General features: G+C 36.3%; 2 protein-coding genes across 2 annotated transcripts; one reads left to right on the top strand and one right to left on the bottom strand.

Annotated features, from left to right (window-relative positions):
- Window positions 1-797: 797 nt before the first annotated feature.
- LOC137950185 (B-box zinc finger protein 23-like) lies at window positions 798-6955 on the top strand. The gene is made up of 4 exons (XM_068796567.1): window positions 798-1499; window positions 1748-1961; window positions 2271-2933; window positions 6905-6955. Exons 2-3 carry the CDS (start codon window positions 1773-1775, stop codon window positions 2724-2726), a joined length of 645 nt encoding a protein of 214 aa, XP_068652668.1. The 5' UTR covers window positions 798-1499; window positions 1748-1772; the 3' UTR covers window positions 2727-2933; window positions 6905-6955.
- Window positions 3707-15734, bottom strand: LOC137950184 (methionine S-methyltransferase). The gene is made up of 12 exons (XM_068796566.1): window positions 15448-15734; window positions 14533-14726; window positions 14063-14269; window positions 13838-13933; window positions 9687-9875; window positions 9408-9596; window positions 9072-9308; window positions 7589-7723; window positions 6881-7186; window positions 6541-6720; window positions 5035-6000; window positions 3707-4355 (listed from the first exon to the last, which is right to left on the bottom strand). The coding sequence occupies exons 1-12, from the start codon at window positions 15686-15688 to the stop codon at window positions 4092-4094; spliced, it is 3204 nt and encodes a 1067-aa protein (XP_068652667.1). The 5' UTR covers window positions 15689-15734; the 3' UTR covers window positions 3707-4091.
- Between the last annotated feature and the right edge of the window lie 2493 nt (window positions 15735-18227).

Here is an 18227-nt window from a genome sequence, read left to right as displayed (position 1 = left end):
GTACTAATTCAATGAATGGATCGAACTAGTTGAACTAAGTTGATCAAGACTTGGTAAAATCAATACGACAATATTAATTATTAGATTAATCTAAAAATATATGTATTTATATAATTGTATGTTTATCATGTCACAAAAGAGTATTAATGATTTAATTAATTTAAAAATACATGTATTTATAAAATTGTATGTTTATTAGGTCAACCGAAAATTAGGTTACACAAGAGAATTTACCCCCGTAATTAAGAAACATGACCTTTCTAACTATTAATTATTTAATTAATTTAAAATATATATTTATATAGTTGTTTACACTCAACTTTTTTTTTTTGAAAAAATAATTAATTTATAATATATTTTTTATTTAAAAAATAATATTATCGCATCAATTTTATTACAAAAATCGATATAAATAAGAAAAAGACTCAAAATAACACAGATACGAAAGTAAAATTTTGTATCATTTTCCGTATCTAGTGACAAGAAAGGGACCAATAATGACACTCCGCGTGTCGATCAGTGAATGTGCCAGTCTGGCCCTAGTGGGGGACCGGAACCCGGACCTCACCCCGCGGGCAGCATGGGCAGAAACGGGCAGCAACGAGCATATTCACGGCATCCAGACTGGTTTAACTCTCAAAGAATATGTTCCACCTGATCAGACGGTAATACCCTCTTGAACCCGCTTACTCAAAACTAATTCCGGTTCTTCCCCGGACCGGTTTGGCGAATCGCTGGGGCTTTTCATAAAATCCGGATCTTGTTATCTTCTGTCTTGTTACCGGCAAGAAAATATCTCCCTTTTTGCCGCCTCTATGCGCCATCCCTTCATTTCGACGTCGCCTCCCTCTCTGCAATTCAAAAATCTCAATCTTTTCTTCTTTTGTAGATCTTTACTCATTTCTCTAAAGAAAATTTCCTCCGACGAACAGAATAATTGATCGTCGAGGAAGCTCTTCTTCGTTACTCCAGTGAAATCAGGAGCAGTAGCAAAGCTGTGGTGTTCTGAAAATCGAGGGTAGGTTGAAGAAGGTCGGTTTTGCCCGTTGCATAGAAGTCGAGACCGAGGAAATCGAGGCTTTCGGAGTTTGGAGTAAGAAGCATAACATTCGAGAAGAGAACAATCAAATAATACAAATTTATATCGAATTTCGAATCAAGTGCCGGTGGATTTTCCGTTTCCATTTTCCTGCGAAGAAATACATAGTAACGACGAGAGAGACTTGCACGAAATTACCGTGTACATGCAGAACGTGGTACAGCTTCTTCGGTTCCGGCGGTGAAAGTGCTGCAGTAAGTTCCAAGATCCGGAAGAAGACTGTAGCTGCCTCCCGGATTAGTCCTTTTTTTGTCCAAAAAATGTTGAAATCTCGCCGCGATATTTAAACAAGAAAGCGCGTCAGGTTTTAGAGTACAAGTGAGGCATCCGTAATCGATAACAGCGAACATTACCGGCTTTCCGCTTGGAATTGGGTACGGAGCTCCGTCAGGGTCAACAGGTTTCTTTCTGTGTTTTTTTTCCCCCGTACTTCTCTGCCTTTTTTTTTCCACTTTTTATCCTTTTCTTTATTTGGTGGATTGACCGTTCATGACGGAAGATCACGATCTGCACTTGACATACGTATTTACGGTGGCATAAAAATGATTTCAGCCTTCCATTTTCTTTTGTAAGTTTCTGCTCTGAAAATTTGTTAGAAAAATTGAAGATTAATGTGGGCTGGTTGGGTTTGGATTTATGACAACGAAGAGTTGGAGCGGCGAAGGGGAAAGAGATGAAGATCCAATGCGACGTGTGCGAGCGGGCGGAAGCGGCTTTGCTATGCTGTGCGGATGAGGCCGCTTTGTGTTTGTCGTGCGACGAGAAGATTCACGCTGCCAACAAACTGGCAAGCAAGCATCAGCGCCTGCCTCTCTTTAATTCGTCCTCTCAATTCCCATCGCCCAAGTGCGATATCTGTCAGGTACTGTCCAAAACTCCAAAGGAACACTAACATATGCATTAGAAGATTGATTGGTAACCGATTTCATTTGCGGCCATTGATGAGTCTTCTGTGAGAGTCTTCTGTGATGGTTGTGTGTGGTTTGTCTGCCTAAAAGTTTCAATTCGGTCGAATTGAAATCTTTCCATGAAACTGTACACTTATTTGCAAAGATCATTGCAAAACAAAGAAATCTTTATTGGAAAATTCGTTTGAACTTCAATGGCTATTTTATGTTTATCTGAACGTAAAAGAGTCAATAGCAATTCAGCCCACGTTTTCTGTATTCAGGACAAAACAGGATATTTCTTCTGTTTGGAGGACAGAGCATTGCTATGCCGGCAATGTGACGTCTCCATCCACACGGCCATCCCCTGTGTTACATCCCACCAGCGTTTCCTTGTCACTGGTGTTAAAGTAGGCCTCCATCAGTACTCCCCCTCTTCCACAGCAGCTACCAGCACCGACGCAAGCAAATCGTCCATATCATCGTCTTCGACGTTCAGCGCCGCCGCAATTAGACAGGAGCAGCTCCGCCAGCAGCCGGAGAAGAAGTGTCGCCGAAATGTAGATTCGCAGGATGCGATCACAGCAGCATCGATGAGTTACTCGGTGGAGTCAGGGGGCTCTAATGTTGCACATTTTCGACAGCATTGGCCGCTGGATGAAATACTTGCAGGAGGTCCCGAGTTTGATCATGGTTATATATTTCCTGAGCTCGGCTCCTCCAGGGATACCGACCAATGACTATATGTTTGTCTATTATTTCTTTAGTTTTGTTTTGCCACAGTTTCTTCCACAGGATAGAAGAAAGCCAGCAAACCGCTCTTTCTACACGCTTTTTGTTTATAATAATGATCAAAGTTACTCTTTTGCTTTGCCTCATCTCGGTGTCATCCAGGGGTAGGCATGGGATCTCGGTGACGGTATAAGGCCTTTGGATGAATCCTGCTGGTAAACCCTTCGAACTCAGCTACTAAAAACACTCTGTTCAAACTTGGTTTGTTAGCTCGAGAACTGATTCATTAGTATATATATATATATATATACTTTTATAAAAATATCATTTATTTTAATTATTTTCGTTAATTTTTTTTCTTTAGTTGGTTGATAGTTATTCTTATTTACTTCAAACTTCAAAGACAATTGATCGTTCAGTCTTTTTTGGGTTTTTTAATATCTAATATTATTATTTGTCAATGGAATAAAGTTGATGGAGGTGTATGTTTATTTTCTTTTAGGTCTATTAAGTTGGTTTTTATACATTAGTATATTCTATTGCAAAGATCTTGCAGTTCAATGGTACCAAAATTATCATAATATTTTATTTGTTTATTTTTGTAAGGTTAATAGTTCGAACCAAACTAGAGCTCAAACTCAAATTCGGGTAAAATTTTTAGGCTCAATCTTAATTTCAATTTTAGACAAGTTGGAAATATTCAGATCAAGCGAAATTCAAACATATGTACATTCGAGTTTGGTTCAACTCATGCCACCCCTAACCTTGGATGTGTTGAAACCGTATAAGACCTGCAACATTTACTAGAGCTAATAAAGCCTCTCACTTTTGGCTCATTTAGATTCATTTTCAGCTATGATAATTTTATTTAATTGCAATTTTCAAGTCCAACAATTAATGTGATGTGGTCGGCCATTATGTTGTTTTTTGAAGATTTGAGCCTACCATCCAAGTGCTAACCTGTATTGAGAGTCAAATTCCCCAAAGATCAATTATGTGCTCGGTATTCTATTTGTATTTGAGAACATACAGAAACTACATTGGCATCTGCAGCCACACACTGTAGCCAATGAAAGAAGGAAAGTTTAAAATACAAGCATCAATGATCACATGAGACCTATTTTATGAAAAGTTTGCTATTTAGTCTTGGACATTCAATTCCAAGGATGGTGGCAAGGAGAAAAAGAAACAACTTCTCCACAAAGTGTTCATATGAGACATGACCTACCGGTGAACAACGAATACCGATTGGTAAAAGATCACAGGAATTCCAAGCAAAATAAACAAGGATCTGTAAGACCTCCGGCTGGATGCTTGGATGAGCTTATTTTGCAACACTTAAAGTGGTGTAAATGGGTTAGAGAAACTAAAATCTAACTTCCTAAAGAAAAATTTCTAAAATTGGCAATGCTGTTCAATGCCTTTTCGAAAAGTGGTTCCTCGATTGCAAAGGTGAATCGGCAATATCCAGGTAGTCCTGTCCATGTGCTGCTGTTGATGCATAAACCAGTGGCATGAAGGAAAGCTTCTCTGAAATTGGCAAATTTAAGCTTTGCTTCGTAGGCTGCAGATGGCTTTGCAACCAAAGAGACACCACCCTTGCAATCAACCACATCCCAACCACAGTTCTTGAGGGTCTGAATTCATTTGGTAAACAATGAGAGTTCTGTTAGCTCAAGCAGAAAACTATCCGTTAAGGAATAGTTCCACATATAATAGTGAATACAAAAATCTTGAGTTCATTAGTGGGAAAAGGATTACTCAGTTGGTTAGTCATTTTGGGATGGGCCTTGGACCCAATTTAACATGATATTAGAGCAGGTGGGGTCCTATATCTAAATTATACACTTGTAGAGCCACAAAAGAGAGCTTACACGTGAGGGAGAGTGTAAAAGAATAGTCCCACATATATTAGTGAGTACAAGATCTTGAGTTTATTAGTTGGGAAAGAGACTTTCTAAGTTGGCTAGTCACTTTGGGATGGGCTTTGGACCTAACTTCACACTATTAACTTTTAAGTTTTTAATAGTCTCATGTAACAACTAGAAACTTCATCAAGATAATGCTATAACACATGACATAGCTTGTAGTTTTGCCAAAAAAGAAACTAATAAACATCAGAAATTCTTGGTATAAAAAGAAAAAGGTTCAGTGATCACATGGGGGTTTCTAGAGTGAGGTCTTGGGATAAAAGTCTTTCCAGAAGTAAAAGGTGTGTGTTTGCGTGTGGAATCATCCAATAAAAAGAAGAAGACTAACAGATTTTAACTAATGCACTTAAACAGGACACTGAAATGTAATTCTTCAAAAATGTACCTCATGTAGGCGGTTAAATCTCTGTTTCAGAATCTTCTTATGTTCAGTAATGGCCTCAGCTAAGTTATCTGTTTGCTGCTCTCTCAGTGACAAAAGCTTTTTGACAGCATATTTGCTTGTGCTATGTGGCTTGCTCAACCCTGGGAAGGCTTGAAAAGTATCTATCAGATGAGGATGATTTAGAACCAAAAACCCAAATTCAAGTCCTCCTGCTAACAGCTCGAAAGATAATCCTCCAAGTAGAGAAACACAGAAAGAAGGGTCGAAGTACTCCAGCTTTGAAAAACTATCATCCAAATCCCATCTCCCACAACTATCCATTTCAAACTCAAAACCTGAGAATGAAGTATCAATGATGACATGTGCTCCAACCTTTGCACATACAGACAGTATTCCATGGATCTCTGAGTTGCTATAAAGCACGCCTGTTGGGTTGATTGTTGGCCCTGAAATGTACAACCATGGTTTCTTTGCTTTTCCAAGCACACTTATCAGAGACTTCTGTGTAATCTTGAATCCATCTTCCAATCTGGTAGGAATAGTTGAGATGTTGACTTTCAGGAAATTAGCAGCAGAGACATATTTCCCATTAGAGCCAGCTGGAAAGAAGAGGGTGCCACCTTCTTGGATGCAGCAGAGAACCATCTTGTTGAAAAGAGCCAGTGAGGAATCTCCACATATGAGTTCATTGTTGCTATCAGTTGTTAGACCATAACTAGTCTTGATAAATTTCTCAATTGCACTCTTGACATCAGTTTCTGACTCAACCATGTTCTGTCTGGCAAAACTCTCAAAAATAGCAGCCTTCACTGCTGATGGGATTGGCAGGAAGCATTGATCAACATCCATGTGAATCAATTGTTTGTCTTTTGGCTCATCTATGGACAGCTCGGCAACATTGAGGGTAGAAATGGCAGGATGTGCAAAACCTATCATCTCCACAGGCTCTGGTTTTGCTGCTTCCCTCTATAGGCATAATTAGAGACATCTTCGATATTAGAATAGACACTTTTAAAACAGATTTACCTTTTCAGAAAAATTATTCAAAGAAAATAACAAATGCAAGTTCACAAGGGATTAACTACATTAATGAAATACTTCTGACTAACTAATGGTATCCCAGTTTATCAGTGCTTCTGACTGATTATATACAGGTTTTATGGTTGCTTCCTTACATCTTTACTCATAACCTTTATGTTTATATAGACTGTCCAGCTTTCAAAAACTAGCAGCTGATTCTTCAAACAGCAAGGGATGAAGTAGTAAGAAGTGGGAGAAATTTATCAATGCAGCTAATTTTTTTGATAAATCTAGAGCGTACACTACTCATTAATTTTTCAATCGGTATTTTCTTGTGATTATGGTTCGAATCAGATCCTTATCTCATTAACACTTGAAGTGGTACGTTGATGAGGACCCTCTACTTAAAAAGTCTTGAAACAACAAACAGCTTGCAGTTTTGACTCGTATATTGAGACAGAATAAAGGGCTTCTAGAATGAAAAACCTGTGCTGGAGGATGACGATAAGGAAGCTGAAATGCCAGAAGTTCATGGAATAGGCAACCATAATAGTATTGGCTAAACGAAGCTGTATGCCCTTCCAGTAATTCCACAGTCTTTGATAATGCATTGAAAATTGTCTCCTCTTCAGAGATTACAAAAGCTACTTCCAAGTCTGAATATACCTGGAAATCACTGTCAGAATTAGAGATGCTGAATGATTCGCACTTAACAGCTAATAATTAAACCTGGTTCCTCTTAAACTAATTGAGAAGTTCCTGGAAGCTTAAAGTCCCAGAAAGCAATCTTAACTGAGTTTGATTATACGAAGGTTTCTGAATTCACCTGGTTTTTAACCAAACCACACAGGATTGCTGCATGTGAGGGCAGAACACTTCCAGAAAGATATTTCAAGACACCATTTGAAGCTGGTAAACTAGAAAGCTCAAAATGATCTGATATGTCCAAGAATAGACGGGAACCGATATCCCTAGTGGTATCTAGAAGGTGCTCAAAAGCAGAACTGGTTACAGCCTCAAAATTTGCAATGCCAGTTATGACAACCTGAGGTTTTAGTTTCTTAATCAACTCAATCATCAGATCTGACTGACGTGGAGCTTCAATCACAGTGAGTGCATTGTCTGATGTATCCTGCAAAAGAAAATAATTGCTATTTGAAACATATCTCAAAGTTGCTTGGACGAATATTTAAGATTAAGTAATTTTTTAAAGCATAAAAAACATGGATATAGTCAAATACAACCCTTTTACAGAGCATATGCAACTAGCAAATAAGAAATGCCAGAAGGCTCACTACATTTGGATTTGCACATGCAAATGTACAAACAATCTAATGCATGACCTGGAAATCAGACTATAGGGAATTATAGATATAGTTATGCCTAGGCAACTCACTAGCCACAGCATATATACTAACATTTTTATTCTATAGAAAATCAAAGTTAAAGGCCATAAAGGACCTACTTTGAGGGTTAAAAATCGTTTTGGCTCATAGCAGATGCAGAACCAAGGAAAAGTGTATATAGAGAGTACCTGAATTTCCAACGATGTTAACCACTCTTTTGGCAAATGTCTGGTAAGATGCTCATCAACAATAGCTAGCCTGGGAGAGAACAGCCGCAGAGCATTCTCAATAGCCACTGCTCGTGAAGGAAACACTACAACATTCTAGCATATATATATGAAATAAAATGGTGAGAGATGCATCCTCCTTCATAGAGTAAGGTAGCAAAATTTTGAACTGCATACACAACTTCGTATTGATTCAAAATAAGTGAACATAGCTTGAATTATCACATATCAATACTTACTCAAGCTCCTAAGTCGTAAAATACAATTTAGTATTAGGAAGTGAGTTTCATCAAACTTTGAAAAAATAAATATTTTCAAGAAAGTAGATTTAAAAGCGAATGCATGTGAATTCCTCATTGCAGAGATAGGAATAGAAAGGAAATCACTGAATTTAAAATCACTTTCAAAGAGCTTCACTCCCATGTCAAAAGGAATTCACTGCAAATTTCTTCATCAGCTAATTTGGAACAAATCTTGAGTGGAATAAGATATAGCTACAACCATAAAGTTCTATGGCCTAACTTTAAAAGGTCATAATAAGTAATACTTCAAAGCCAACAACCCACAGGCTCAGCTCTGCCTCAGAAAGTCAGTGTGCCCAATGGGGAAGTACACTAGACAGCTGCAAAATTTCTGAAGATGCTTCCACTGGCTAATAGACCTAGATACCCTCTAAAACCAGCACCAAATCAAGCTTGATTCATCCAATTGGTGAGAAAGTTGCTTTATGGGCAACCTCAAGAAAGTTTCCCTTTTTATCCAATATCCCTGTAAGAGAACTAGGGAATTGATAAAAGTCAGCGGTTCAGTTGGCTCACAAAAAGTACGTTGGTAAACCTTTCCACCACACATCAAACTGCTTCTCACTTCAAATTCTCCATACGATTAAAAAATTAAATAATTCATAATAACTGAAGATTCAGTTGATAGTGTTCTGCTTTTCAGTTCTGTTAGCACTTTCAAACTAATATTGAACTGGACTTAGGTTCAATTTTTAAATGCAAAATGTAATTTAAATAAAAAAATCTAATTCCAAAATAAAAAGCAAAAGGTAACGTTTTCATAGTTTGGAGAAACTGTAGTTTCTTTAACTGGTAAAATCGCAATCAATTAGATGGAAACATAGGAAAAATCAACAATTCATCAAACATAAAAGCATGTATAATTCCTCAAGAGTGTATGTAGATGAGACAAGCTTCAGTGCTGCATGTGGTGCAACATCAATACTTCAATCACAAAAGGTGTTCCAAGTGTAGCAACATAAAGAGCAAACAAGTCATATAACTCTTTAGAAGGTATAAAAGTTCCACATGGTAAGAAATTAAAAAGAATCAGAGGGTCCTAGGACTTGCATGGAAGCAAAAACAAAGATCACATGTATGAAGATTAAAAAAACACGAGAAATAACCATGTAACACCAAAATCCAGAGAAGTGGCCTCTTACATCACTATTAACTGGTATGTGATGATATATCCTCATAAAGCTTGCAATAAGATTACGAAATCGTACGCTTCCAGCTGGAGGTGCATAGGGCAAAAATGTGTTCTCTTTCAAAACACTGGCAAGATAAGCTAGGAAAGGGATCTTCTCATCAGCAACTGAATCGTCATCAAAGGATAAATCCAAGGAACTTCCAACCCCTTGGAAGCCATTTTTCAGAAAATCAAATATAATTTTGACCTGTCAAATCACTTTTATGTCTAAGTCTGTGTGCATTTTCATAAATAAAAATTTAGGGTCATGCCTAACTAAATATACAAGGCAGAGTAAAGAGCATGCCTGGCCTGGTTGGCGAAGTTCACAACTGTAAACTGATAAAGCATGCGAAATGCGCCCACCAGATTTTGTGTAGGCCCAGGCTGTTCGAGCACAAATGGGCTGATCACCAACAAGTCCCATGAAGAATTCAAACCGATGAGGGCTGTTCTTTTCTATCTCAACCAATGCTGAAATATCTGTATCTGCAGCCTATTGGTCACACATTTCAATGCTTTCTAGACAGATACTTGCATGGAAGTTATTCATTATAGAAGTTCTAATTAAGAAATTCTAAAAGACCTGCATGACTTTGGTCTGCCAAAGCCTTGTAGTACGAAAGCCACGGCGCTCAAACAAGCGTCTGCAAACACCCTGTCCAGGACGTCCTCCAATATTGAAGATCATAATACCACTGGGTTTGATGACAGCTATGCCTTCCTCCACTGCTCTAGCAATTAGTCCTAAACCAAACTGGTCCTCAACAAATCCCTGAAAGAAGCAAAATCAAACATCAAATATAAGCTCTTTCAATTCAAATAAAGCTATTGAGAAAATGCAAGGAATTAACTTATAGAAATAAATGTCAAGGATGTGCACAAACAATACATGAAAGCAATAACACTTATGTATTTTGTTTAGGTCTTGTTCATTGGCTTGGAAGTAGAGATCGGGAACCAATCAGGTTAAACGCAGAACCTTGTCCTAACACGATTTTAGCAAGTATGGGATTTCCCTTCGCTTGATGAGGTAGGGACTGGGTGAGTGCAAAAGCCTGATGCAGGTTCAAGGTGGGATGGGCGATGTGCTTAGACAGAAAGGCCACCCTTCTATTGATTCACTTTCTTTCTGCAATATAGAAGTCGAAACCACCAGCCATATCCTGCTCCAGTGATCTTTCGCGTGGATAGTATGGACTTCCATCCTTTGTAAGATAGGGCTGCAATTCTGTATGTCGGCGGATCTGATCACCTTCAGCAAATCGCTCATTGGTATTCCCCTTCCTGGGCTTGGAAAGTTGATGATCTCCCTGCCTGTACTGGTTTAATCCCATGGGGACTCTAAAGTGAACGCAACCGCAGGCGTTTTGATGCTAAATGTGAATCCGTGGTGAGAGTTGTTGATCGTGTATCAGGTCAAATCTTTACTTGGCTTCTTACTAAGAAGGCCTTCTCTTCCTTCGTGGCTTCCTCTATCCGAGATGTTACAAGGTGGGACCAAACCCACCATGACCACACGAGCTGGCATGATGAGTCACCATGTGAGGTGGCATGATGAGTCATCACACGAGCTGGAATCCTCATCACATGAGTTGGAAGATTTGGCAATCTTCCTTGATTGATGTAATTTAGTTAATCATGATTGATGTAATTAGGGATATTAGGGATCCTAATTAATTGAGGAGTTTCCCTAAATATGTAACGGAAATAGTATAAATAGGGGTCTTGGTTGAAGGATTTAATCAAGCTCTTTTCTCAACTCATGGAAGAATTTCTCTCTAGCCTAAAGTCCCTTTTTTCTCTTTGCTCTTCTCTCCTCTCTACCCGAGCTCTCTCTCTCTCTTTGCTCTTTTTCTCTTCTCTCTCCCTTCTCTTCTCCCTCTCTCATCTTGCTTGAGGTTTCAAGCATGGGGTCCTAAATTCAATACGAGATAATTGGAACAACCTGGCAAGGATGCGGATTGGGGCCAAGGTCCCAGTCATGCATGCATGGACCCCTTCGGAGCCTAGTTTCCTCAAGTTGAATTTTGATGGTTCTTCTTTCGGTAATCCCGGGATTGCTGGCTTTTGGGGAGTTATCTCGGATCCCTCCGGTCATTAGTGTTTCTCTTATGCTAGCCCGTTAGGTATTTCTAACTCAACATCGATTGAGCTCTATGGCCTTCTCAATGGGCTTCGTATTTTTAGAGAAAACTGTAGTGGCCCTCATCACATTGAAGGAGACTCGAAGGTGGTTATTGGATGGTGCATTTGTGCACCCACCCTCCTGTGGCGCCATTGGGACACTTTTCCGGAGATTCTAGATATTGCCTCTCAATTTTCTTGTACTTGGTCTCACATTCCGAGATCCGCCAATTCAGCAGTTGATGTGCTTGCCAAGCAGGGAGCATCCTTTCAATCACTTGTTGTTAGGGTTTTGCTCCCTTGACCGTTGTATTTTCTATCTCTGTTAATATGTACATCCTTTTCAAAAAAAAAAAAAAGTTTTACAAAGGATATGAGTTTAACAAAACAAAGCAAAGCACTAGGTCCATATAATTGATATACTTGGATTGTTACATTCCATTCTTGTAGGTTTTGTGTATTTTTATGATGTTATTAGTTTTATGTATTATATATTTTTATACATTACATTTTTGTAAACTTACTTAAAAGATGGACAAGGCATGGGTCAAAATGGGGCTGGGCTAGAGATACAAAATCAGGGCGGGAATAGGTTTGGTTAGTAGGGTAATAGGGTGGAGATGGGGTAGGATTTCCAACCCTGTCATGGGTTTTTTCAAGGATGAGTTTTAAGGTCGGGTTTGGGTTTTCAAAAACCCGTCATGGACCTGACCAGTGCCCACCCTTACGTGGAAAGATCCAAGACTAAAGGAAAAACCTGAATCAATATATAAATGCATATGCCATGCCAGATAAAACTCAATAGGAACATAGGCCACACTTGGTCTTAGAGGGGTGAAACAAAAGGAAAAATGCAAATCATAGGGGAGGTTAGTGCACCTTGAAAGTGAATTACCTAGTGAAAGTAAAAGTGAATCACTTTTTTTGTGTTAGCGTGCAATGGAAAACATAGTGTAAAGTAATTTTTTTGTGTTAGTGTATAGTGAAAAGTACAATGGAAAGTACAAAAGAAATTATTAATACAATACTCTAATAGATTTAACTTTTATAAGATAGCTTTATTTCAATTTTCTATTAATAATTTAAAATAAATTTTAACTTTTTTGAATTAATAAATTAAATTAACTTTATTTATTTAATTAAATATATAAAAATAAAATTCTTAAATAAATTTTATTTATAATATACAAATGCTTAATCAAATTGTTACTTTTTAGTATCTAAATTCTCACTCTTAAAATAGTATTTAAATATAATATTAAAAATCATAAATATATAAATAAATAAAGGGTATTTTACTATACAAAATCACTTTTATACATTTAATTTTATAAGACAGTTTTATTTAACTAAACTAAAATATATTTTAACTTTTTTCAAATTAATAAACAATTTTAAAACAAATTTAGATTATTTATTTAATTAAATATATAAAATAAAATGATTAAACTAATCCTTACTCTTATAATAACCAAAGGCTAATCAAATTGTTACTTTTACATATCTAAATTCTCACAATTAAAATAGTGATTAAATATAACAATAAAAATAAGGAATTTATATAAATAAAAAAGACGGTATTTTATTATATAAAATTACTTTAATAGATTTAATTTTTATTTGACTATACTAAAATAAATTTTATCTTTTTAAAATTAATAAATAATTTTAAAATAAAATTTAATTAATTATATAAAAATAAAATGATTAGACAAATAATTACTTTTGTAATATCCAAATACTTAATAAAAAATTTACTTTTGTAATATCTAAATTCTAACTCTTAAATTGAAAATCAAATATAACATTAAAATCATGAATTTATATAAATAAAAAAGGGAATTTTATTATATAAATTACTCTGATAGATTTAATTTTTATAAGATAATTTTATTTAACTATTCTGGTAATAAACTAACATAAATTTTAAATTATTTAAATTAATAAATAATTTGAAAATAAAATTAAGAATTTTTAATTTAAATAAATATATAAAATATTACTTAAACAAATGTTTAATTTCATAATATCTAAATGCAAGAGTGAGAGGACAGAGTGAGTAGAACAAGAGAGCGCGTGAGCATGTAAGTGAAAGTGAATTCACTAGCCTTAGGGAGTGATTTCACTTTCACTTGTTTTTCTAAGGAATGAGTGGCCACATACAGTGCAAACTAACAGGTTTTGAGTCACTTTCACTACTGAAAGTACTTTTACTTTCACTTTCTGAGTGCACTAATAGGACCTTAGCTGACAAACACCTTATTTGTTTCACTTAAACTATCCTATCTTCTTTTTTTCCTATCACATTTGCTTAAAGCAAAAAGGGGGACTTAAGGCACAGATTGAGAGGACAACAGTCATTTATTTGGTATGGGGCAATAACTCAACCCGAACATAAGATTATCTAAGAATTTCATGTTTAATAACCTTTAGAATTATCAATTTTTGATGCAGATATAAAAAAAATGCAGATTGAAATGATTATGATGGTGATAAAAGAACTGCAACAAAAAACTACGACACTCATCATGCATTTAACTAACATGAATGTCCATTTTCTTTTAAAATAATCTTCCAAACAGCAACTAGAAAAACAAAAATGCCACTGACCTGAAGTGCACAGTAGTTACTTAAAGAATACAAGAATTCCTCACTAGCATTTTCTGTAATAATCTTTGACATGGCCTCTGGATTTGGGTTGAGTATCTAAATAAGGAAAGAATAGTTATACAAAGATCTGAAAAAAATATTCCAACTTAAACAATTTAGTTCAGACATTTTGAAGAAATATACCAAATTTATCTCTTCCGATCTTCAGAATGTTAGAATAAGTACCTGTGGTATGCATCCAATGATGCGATCAAGCTCCATATGATGATCTCTGCAATAACCCAGCAAATCAGATTCATAAAATTCAACCCTGTCAAGCAAAGTTTTGTTCTCCCCGTCATATATGGGTTGCCCACTCTCATCCAAAGCATTCAGGTATAAATTTATCCATGCAGCTTTGATCGCTCTCGGATTAATATCAAGACCATAAACCTGTTAAAAAGTAATGACAATAAGAAATGGATTCCAATAGAAGACTACAAATGGTAAAATAGTTGTCCCAAGCTCCTTTGAAGAACTCCAGATGGTGAGGCACAAGCCCAGTGAAATAGATTGGACCTATAACAGAATGGCAACAAAGATTCGTGCTTGGAATCATGACAACAAGGGAGAAATTGAACCAGTTCCTGTTTCAGAAATATTGTAGGAAAATTCCGTCACTAGACTGTTTCTATGATAACACAAAGACAGTGTACCTTGGAAGGGCTCCATTTTTCAGCAAGAGCGATGGATATCCAACCATTCCCACAGCCTAGTTCAGCAACTGTCTTGTCCCTGAAGATAGAATCAGGGTGCCTGTTTATCCCTTCATAGAAAGTGAATGACCAGTCTTCAGGAATAAAAATGCTTGGGATTTCCATCATCGTCATCTTTTTTCTTTTCTGAAAGCCTGCACATTTTAGAAAGAAAGATATTTCAAGGTAGTACAGCATAGAGCAGAAAGATCAATAACGCTTTTCGAGTCTGCTGAATCACTTAATATTTTCTTAAAGGTATTAAGCACTCTGTTATTTCCAATTACCGAGGGTATGTTCAGCTAAGCCGACTTGAGACCACTGTTTCCTACATTTATGATATCTCCTTTCAATAATCAACCTTACCTATTTCAATAAAAAAAGGAAGGCCTCCAACTCGTCCAAACAAAGCAGCAGAAATGTCAAAATAAAATTACCAAATTCATTTGAGAGCAAAAAAATCATTAAACTGAAGACTTATGCAATATTAAGGAGGCTGAAAAAATGTTTTACTTTGGACCATGATTCTGCTAGGCTCATAATAATCTCGAAACTCGAACCGCTTCTATATATTTGAGTCCCATCGAAATTCGGAAATAGAGATATGCAGCAAAATAAAAACCGGCACGAACAACTAAGAACGAGATAGGACGAATTATTTTTAATATCAGTCCCTGGCCATCGTCTAATCTGAGCATACACAATACATAAAATCGCTGTCCGAGCTATAAAAACTGTAAGCAGATCGATTAGAGGCGCAATGAAAACGACCAACCGTACAAACAATCGAACAACAAGCAGATAAGAAATAGATAAATAAACTGATGAAAGAGAAGAAAATAGATCAGAAGCCGGTCAGCAAAGCGAGAGTCAGACCATCGAAATCCGTAAGGAGGATGTCATGAATGCGGAAATGATAAGCGTCGAAACATCGGTGGTGCCATTCCGGCGATTCAAACCGCTTCTGGAGTTTAGCGAGAAAGACACGAGCAGGAACTCTAGTGTTTGGATCTTCGAGTTTCTCGAGAATGGCCTTGAACGCGTTGTAAGCGGAATCTCCTGACTGTTCGCATTGTTTAAGGAACTCGTCCATGTCCACCGAGAAATCCACCGCCATTGGAAGTAAATACAAAACCCTGTTCCTGCAAAGTTTGCTCTACCAAAGAAGAGCGTCGAAGGATGAGGCAGTCAAGACTCTGGACTCTCCCATCTTACTTTTTAAGTCTCTAACCGAGTGACCGAAGCGTCGGCCTTCCTGTCACAGTTGGTTGCAAGCTGCAACGGTATCGTTTGTTAGTTCCTTTTTCACGCGCCGAATATCTTTCGACCGTGGAACAGAACCGACCCGGGTTGTTCAAGATTCGGTCTAGGCCGCTTTTTATATAAGAGTCGAGTCGAATAAAGCAAAAAAACACCTAAATCCCATGTGAATGTCCTGCAAAGGCCACAGAAGGGAGTGGGACAACGAGATAGCCGCATAAGAAAAGGAACCGGATGGACCGGGTATTCAGGTGGGTGGGACCCCTAGGTGTGGGTTTCGTTTGAACTAGCTTAAATTGATCGATTATAGAAAGAAAAAGGTGGAGTGTGGCTATAGCCTAAATAAGTGTCTCCACTTGATTGTGACTTGGGGCTAAAGTGGAAAGTAAACTGGTTAAGATTTTGTGGTCCAATGAAACGATAGGAAAACTCGTTTTTGTCACTTTCATTATTCTCATCCAATCTTAACCAATTCTAACTTCTTAGTACTTTCTTCTATAACTATTTTTCAAAAGCTACCAATTGACATCATTTATAGCCATTGACTTGGTCTAAACTCAATTCAATCGGATTTGACCGGGTCGAACTTGTCGTAGGTGTCAAATCTGGGTCGGACCTCCTATGTCTTAATCTTGTTTATTGATCAAATTTGGATTCACACGGTGGTTATGCACCTGTATCAAGGGCATGTGTAACACTTATATGAAGTGTCTTATTGCGGTCTACCCATTATGTATCGTCTGGATGGGTTTATCTGTGTCAACCAAGCAGCCAAATAATGTAACCATGATCAAATAATTATTTTATAGTGGTTCACAATCGTATCTTGGATTATTAATCAACTTCTAAATTGTTTGCACCTTAGAGTTAAATTCATTACATTCAATTGTCACAAAAGTTAAGGTCTTAATTACAGTATTGGCTCTTAGGACACACACATCTAGACTCACACAAGGATTTCACAACTTCCATTAAGCTCATATAAGCTTATGGATTGGATTTACAAATCAAAGGATGACTTTACTTAATAAATTTAGCACAATGTTGCTTCTAATTAGACTAATTTTATAATACATCCGACCCTAGCTAATTCTACCACAACAATTGTGGTGTGTTTATAACCTTAATTAGTATTTTAAAGAGAGAAATTAAATTAATTTTGAAATTAAATTCGAAATTAATTATGTAATATTTTGAGAAAATCTTGATTTATTTTTATTTCTTAAATTAATAAAATTTGAATCCTTAATTGAGGAATCAAATAATCCTTTATCAATCTATAAAAAAGGCATGTATTAATTGTGAAATTCATTTTGATTCAATAGAAAATCTTGATTGATTTTTTTTATTTCTTAAATTAAAAATTCTAATCCTTAATTGAGGAATCAAATAATCCTTTATCAACCTATAAATAGGCTTGTGTTAATTGTGAAATTCATTATGATTCAAAAGAAAATCTTGATTGATTTTTTATTTCTTAATTTAAGAAAAATTGAATCCTTAATTGAGGAATCAAATAATTCTTTATCAACCTATAAATAGGCTTGTATTAACTGTGAAATTCATTCTGATTCAATAAAATTTCCCCTTCTCACTTTTTCATCTATGAATTAGGCACCTAAGGCTGAAAAATGTAAATTTTTTTTGTGTATTTTGTTCCTTTTATCTTCAATTTCATTTTCACATAGAAGTTTCTTATAGTATCAAAGCCAAAGGTTTGATTTTGGCTATTTTTGTTTCTCAAATTTTTGCATAATTTTTTATGCATTATTTATTCTATTATTTTTCATTCAAATTGATTTATGAATTAGATAGATCGGCTTACTATGGGCATTTTACCTTTAGTTTCATCAAAATCCATTAAAAATGGTTTATAATTTCATGTTTTTTTACTGATGGGTACCGTATTTTTGAACCACTTTTTTTGTTACACTATAGTACTTTTTTATTTATTGAAGCATTAGTTTGAAAAAGGACTTAAATTCAAGTATTTTCCCTCTTGTTTCATCAAAATCCATCAAAAAATGATGATGCAATTGAGATTTCAAATCTTTGGTTCGTTTGCGTTAGGAGGAAGACTACGAGCCAACATAGCTCAACCTAATAAGCATGTTGGCTCGTGAATCCAGTTTAAAAAAATGGCTCCAATGGTGGAATCACAGGTAGACCCGATTCGATGGTACCATGTGCATAGCGCTTAGTCGTGTGTCTATCTGACATGCGAGTTTAGTTCTGACTCAAGGATTTGTTGCGCAATTCAATGCACAATACCGGATCAAAATTGGAAAACCGATAGAGAATCCGCTTAAATACACCACATCTGCTTCGTTATCTGCACCGCATTTTGCTTCTAGGATCCGGATCCGATGCGTAGTCTGAATAAAAGATTTGGCCTG

Source organism: Aristolochia californica, unplaced genomic scaffold (genome assembly GCF_029961685.1).
Source record: "Aristolochia californica isolate CCGP_79_NKW_82.1479 unplaced genomic scaffold, dmAriCali1.0.hap1 SCAF_14, whole genome shotgun sequence".
In the NCBI taxonomy this organism is placed as follows: Eukaryota; Viridiplantae; Streptophyta; class Magnoliopsida; order Piperales; family Aristolochiaceae; genus Aristolochia; species Aristolochia californica.
Note: the sequence above shows the minus strand (reverse complement) of the source record. Positions and strands in the feature narration are given on the sequence as shown.

Bases quoted from the DNA above. Each gene is read 5' to 3' on its own strand.
- LOC137950185 (XM_068796567.1), top strand. From the start codon at position 1,773: ATGAAGATCCAATGCGACGTGTGCGAGCGGGCGGAAGCGGCTTTGCTA. The intron at 1,962-2,270 runs GTACTGTCCAAA...TTCTGTATTCAG, and splicing joins CCAAGTGCGATATCTGTCAG to GACAAAACAGGATATTTCTT.
- LOC137950184 (XM_068796566.1), bottom strand. From the start codon at position 15,688: ATGGCGGTGGATTTCTCGGTGGACATGGACGAGTTCCTTAAACAATGC. The intron at 9,597-9,686 runs GTCTTTTAGAAT...TGTGACCAATAG, and splicing joins GGCAGACCAAAGTCATGCAG to GCTGCAGATACAGATATTTC. The intron at 9,309-9,407 runs GCATGCTCTTTA...GTGATTTGACAG, and splicing joins AACTTCGCCAACCAGGCCAG to GTCAAAATTATATTTGATTT.